The 5,418-nt window shown below is 67.4% G+C and overlaps 1 protein-coding gene across 1 annotated transcript; it reads left to right on the forward strand.

The window, feature by feature from the left end:
• Positions 1–4,513, forward strand: HPS1 (HPS1 biogenesis of lysosomal organelles complex 3 subunit 1). Its single transcript, XM_084290489.1, has 18 exons — positions 1–139; positions 297–434; positions 509–651; positions 868–976; positions 1,191–1,351; positions 1,428–1,530; positions 1,612–1,716; positions 1,842–1,911; positions 2,024–2,091; positions 2,394–2,561; positions 2,632–2,808; positions 2,878–2,945; positions 3,044–3,166; positions 3,251–3,313; positions 3,467–3,617; positions 3,710–3,823; positions 3,926–4,008; positions 4,226–4,513. Exons 1-18 carry the CDS (start codon positions 35–37, stop codon positions 4,386–4,388), a joined length of 2,112 nt encoding a protein of 703 aa, XP_084146615.1. The 5' UTR covers positions 1–34; the 3' UTR covers positions 4,389–4,513.
• Positions 4,514–5,418: the final 905 nt, after the last annotated feature.

The raw sequence follows: 5,418 nt of genomic DNA on the forward strand, positions 1-5,418 counted from the left end.
GTGCTGCGGGGTCCCGGTGGCACGGGGGGGCACCATGCGGTGCGTCCTGATCGCCAGCAGCGCCGCCGAGCTGCTCTTCTACTGGGCTGATGCCGCCTTCCTCCGACGGCTCCAGCCGCCCGCCGCTGCCGCCGTGCAGGTGGGGCGGGACGGGACGGGACGGGACGGGGCGGGGATGGACGGGACGGGATGGACGGGACCGGGCGGGGGGCACCGGGGGCAGGGGCAGGGCGCGGAGCTGGGATGGGGCAGGGGGTGCGGGGGTCCCGGGGTGCTGAGCCGGCCGTGCGCCCCAGGGCCCGGCAGTGGAGGACAGCCTGAACACGCTCTTCGCGCCCCTCATCATCTCCTGCACGGCGCTGCTGGAGAAGCTGTCGGACACCTACACCTGCTTCAGGGCCGAGCACGGGCAGCACCTCCACGTCCTGCACATGGTAGGGCAGGGCAGGGCAGGGGGAGCCGGGGAGGGGGGCGTCCAGCCCGGGTCTGACCCCGCTGCGTGTTGCAGTTTGGGGATTGCTTGTACATCGCGGTCAACGGCGACGGGACGGAGAGCGAGGACGACCTGCGCAGGACGCTCTTCGTGCTGCGGCGCCTGGTGGAGGCTCACTGCGGCCTCGTCACGCTCGACTCCCACCTTATCCGCAAGGAGTGAGCAGGGACCACTGGACGGGGCGGGCTGGGGCATGGGGGTCCAGGGAGCTGTGAAACGGGGCAGCTGGGAGCACGTCTCGTAGCTGAGACCCTCCCATACAGTGGGATCCCCTCCTGCTATCTCTTTGCTGGGCTGCCGTTTGGGTTTGGGGGTGTCCACCCGCCCGGGGTGGTGATGTCCCACGCGTGGCTCATGCTCTGGGGCCATGGCAGGTTGCGGCCGATGGATTCGGAGCAGCGGGAGCGCGTCTGGAGCCTGCTGCGGGGCCTGCTGGAGACCTACCTCCGCCTGCGAGAGGAGGACCAGAGCTTTGCCGTGGAGGTACCGTGCGTTGGGACCTGCTGGTCACAGCCCGGGGATGTCCCTCAGGCTGGCAGGGTGTGATGCTGTGTGGGGTCATGGCATCTGGGGCAGGGTTCTTTGTAGGGAGCCCCCCAAGCCATGGGGTGCACGGGGGTAGGGAGCAGCCCAAGCCTGCCCTGGGGCTGTGTGGCTGGGTCTGGGGGGGCTCAGCCCCCTCTCTGCCATGCCACAGGCCGTGGAGCGGCTGATCCACCCCCAGCTGTGCGAGCAGTGCATCGAGTTCCTGGAGAGGCAGGTGGTGCAGTACATCAACGCCAGCCCCGAGCGCGGCGGGGACGAGGTGGGCCATGCCTTCCTCCTGGTGCACACCAAGCTGTTGGCCTTCTACTCCAGGTGTGCCCAGCCCCGGCCCCACCAACCCTCCCCGTGCTCACCACCCCTCCTGACCCCTCCGTTTGCCATTCCGCAGCCGCAACGCCAGCTCCATCCGCCCCGCCGACCTGCTCATCCTCATCCTCCTGGTGCAGGACCTGTACCCCAGCCAGAGCGCCGAGGAGGAGCTCGGCCCCCAGGTGCTGGGCAGCGACTGGGGAGCCCCTGGGGGGCTGACGTCTTGGGGCCAGGGCTTGATTTTCTTCCTCTTGTCTCGGAAGTCTGAAGCAGGGAAGGTGTTGCCTCACGGACCCAAGAGAAGCGAGAGCATCCCCGTGAGCAGCCCCAGCTCCCACGGAGCTGCAGAGAAGGAGTCAGATGATCAGGTGAGAGTGGGTGGCTGCCCCAGGGCCCGGGACTTTGGGAGCTGCAGCGTGGGATGCTGGCGGTGCTGCCCGCACTGGAGCTGTGCCTGCAGGGCACGGCTGATCCAGCCCCTCCTGGCTGGCAGGACACAGACGATCTCTCCACGCCCGAGGTTTACTACACGCCCCAGCCCTCGCCGGGCAGACACAGCACGGGTGAGTGCCTGGCTGGGAAGGAGCCGTGCGCCGGTCCTGCAGCCCCACAGGGGGACTGGGGGGGGGGCGTAGGGGGCTGGCAGGGAGAGCGGAGCTGCTGCGTTCCCTGCAGGCAGTGAGAGCTCGTCCGAGAGCCCTGAGCCGGCGGCTGCTGGGGATGCAGACTCTGCGGATGTCCAGGTGAGACTTGTTCCCGGGTCTGTGCCTCCCAGGCCTGGCATGGTTCTCTCTGCTGCCTCTGCTCTTCGCCACTTATCCCTCACGAGCAGCCTCCCCTCTGTGTGCTGCTCTTTCGGGATTCCTGGGCGCTTCCCTCACTGCCGATGTTTTGCTGTGTGGCCCCTCCACCTTGCTCAGTTCGGCTGTGCCTGGCTGCAGCTCTCAGGGCGGTGCTTCTGCCCCCGTGTCCCTGCAGGAGGTTCTGGGTTGGTGCGGGCTGTCTCGTCCCCGCAGGGGGCTGAGCATCCCTGATCTCTGCCCAGGTGGCAGAGGACCTGCTCCAGACCTTGGAGCCCCTGGTTCCTGAAGCTTCAAACCCCAGGAGGATCTTCCTGGATGTCAACATGCGGGACAGCTACTGCCCCTTGCTGCCCCACACCATGCACTGCCTCCCACTCTGGCCGGGCATCTCCCTCGTGCTGCTGACCAAGGTGAGCTGTAAGGTGAAGGCAGCAGAGCTGGGCTGGGTCCTGCCTCACCCCTCTCCCTCCTCTCCAACAGGGCCCTACGATCCACGTGGCCGTCACCTTGCACCAGCTGCTGGATGGGTTTTTGCTGCTGGAGAAGAAGCTGGAAGAGGGGCAGGAGGTGGGAGCCCCCCGCAGCTTCCCTTTCCTGGCCGAGCTGCGGCAGCGCATGGACAAGTTTGTGAAGAAGCTGAGCGGGCAGGACGTCCAGGTGGGAGTGGGGATGCAAGGACCCCATCCTTCTGTCCCGCTGGCCAGGCGCTGAGCCCTGTCTCTGTAGTTGCAGAACGCCTGGGTGGAGTTCAAGAACAAGATCTTCTCCCGCAGCGAGCCTGGGAGCAGCCTGGAGTGAGTACGGGGTGGCGGGGGATGCCTGCAGCCCCCAGGGATTTCCCTTTTGTGCTGAACACAAACCAAAAGCGTGTCCCCTTTGTCCTCCGACCCAGGCTGCTGCAGGCTGTGGGCACGGTGAAGCGGCAGCTCTGCTCCGTGTACCGCCAGCTCTTCCTCAGCTCCGCCAGCCAGAGCCTGTCGCAGGGCCTGCGGGACCGTGCCCAGAAGCTGATGAGGTGAAAGGGGTACCCGCACCCCTGGGGGGCTGCCCCACAACCCCGGGGGGGGTCCCAGCCTCTCACCTTGCCTTTCCTTGTCAGGGAGAAGCTGCTGGACTGGCGGGACTTCCTGCTGGTGAAGAGCAGGCGCAACATCACCATGGTGTCATATCCCTCCCCGCGCCTCGGCAGGGCCGGGACCCCCGCAGGGAGGGCGGAGGTGGGCATGGGGGCAAGGTGAAGGCGGTCAGGGGGGTTTTCCTGAGGCCTGGGGGCTGTCCCAAAAGAGCACCGAGGTTGTTGGACGCCCTTAACCAGCCCCACGTACCTGGAGGACTTCCCTGGCCTGGTGCACTTCATCTACGTCGACCGCACAGCCGGGCAGATGATGGCCCCGTCTCTCAGCGTGGCGGAGAAGTCCAGCTCGGAGCTGGGCAAGGGGCCTCTGGCTGAGTTTGTCAAGAGCAAGGTACGGGCAGGATGCGGCCCAGCAGTACCTGAGCGGGGCCAGAGCTGTGGAGCCTGTTTGTGCTCAGCCTGCGGGTGCCCCTTGTCCCCCAGGTCTGGTCCCTGGTGGCGCTGGCCCGGCGATACCTGCAGAAGGGCTACACGACCCTGATGCTGCAGGACGGCGACTACTGCTGCTCCTACTTCCTCTGGTTCGAGAACGAGCTGGTAGGAGGGGTGGGATGGGGCTGAGCCCCTCTCACAGCACCCCGGGCCCCTCATTCCTCCCCTCCCTGGTACGGGCCTGCCCTCTGCTGTCTTTGTCCCCAGGGCTACAAGCTGGAGGTGATGGAGGTGCCCGTCCTCTCCGACGACTCTGCTCCCATCGGGATGCTGGCAGGAGACTACTACAGGTCGGCAGCCCCCAGCCCTGCTGCTTGGCACCGGTGTCTGCCCTTGCTGGGACGGGGCAGCGGGGGGGTACCCATGCTGGGTGCCACACAGCCTGCGTCTGCAGTCCTGGGGCTGCAGGGATGTCCTTGGCAGGGGCTTTCTAGGGGAAGATGACCCAAAAGGGGGTGGTTTTGCAGACCCATTCCCTGCACAACACCCCAACTTTGCCCCCCCCAGGAAGCTGCTGCGCTACTACAGCAAGAACCAGCAGACAGAGGTGGTGAAGTGCTACGAGCTGCTGACCGTGCACCTGGGCATCATCCCCTCCGAGCTGGTGGTGCAGCAGGCCTGCGACTTGGCCCGGCGCCTCTGGGAGCCTTCCCGCATCCCCCTGCTCTGAGCCACCCCCGGGGCCGGGATTAAAGCGGGGTGCGGACGTCTGCTCGTGCTGCTCTTTCAGGGGGTGCACGTGAGCTGGGTGCACGGCCAGCCATGCCTGGGGGTGGCCACGTGCAGCCTCCCCCTCCTCGGCCAGCACTGTGCTGCCCGCCTCTCCCCTCCCCGCCTGCTTGGCTGGCACCCAGCAGCCTCCCGGGACGGGCCGGGAGCGGGGCTGAGAGCTTTTTGGCAAATCACGGCCTTGTTGAAAAGCGCGTTTCCAAAGCAGGATTTATGGCGTTGGCTTGGCCCCGCTGCCTGGCTTTGGCCGGAGAACAAAACGCTGCAGCCAAACCTACGCGGTGAACGGCACGGGGTGCACCCCGTCCCCCCCCCCGCGCCCCTAAATGTGGGGCTGATGGGGTCAGGGTCCCCAAGGGACGGGGTGCACGGGATGCAAACTGTGCCTGCGTGCAGCTCCCGGGCACGGCGGGGCCGAGCTGGGCAGCCAGCACGCGGCAGAGCCGAGGCAGCCCATGTGCTCGCCAGACACGTCTGGTGTCGGTGCACGTGCGAGCCCTCTGGGCAGGCACTGGTGCTCCCCCTGCACAGCTCCGGGGCCGTGCAGCCACTGCCCCGTGCAGCTGAGGCTGGGCACTGTGGGTTGGGGAGCGCTGGACCGCAGCAGGGCCTTTGCCCCATCCTGCCAGGCAGGAATTTGCCCCGCTGAGCACAAGCTGTGGGTCCGGAGCCAAGCCCAGCCCCAGGCTGCCCCTTTCCCAGCTGCTCCGGGGGGGCTGAGCTGCCGGCAGGATGTGGCCCTGCACACTGCCTCTCCCCAGCCTCCCCGCACGCCCCAGGCAATGCTTGGCCGGGGCTTGGTGCCTTGCTGTGGGCACCGCGTCCTGCCCAGCCTCCCCGCAAGCCCCAGGACGCAGCGTCCGGCCCTGCGCCAAGGTGTCCCCTGCCCTGGGCCCCCTGTCCCCTCCCCGTGCCCCGTGAGAAGTGTGGCCGTGGAAGCAAAGTCCAGGAGCTGCAGGCACTGTGTGGAG

The sequence above is a fragment of the Netta rufina genome, assembly GCF_964035555.1.
Source record: "Netta rufina genome assembly, chromosome: 7".
In the NCBI taxonomy this organism is placed as follows: Eukaryota; Metazoa; Chordata; class Aves; order Anseriformes; family Anatidae; genus Netta; species Netta rufina.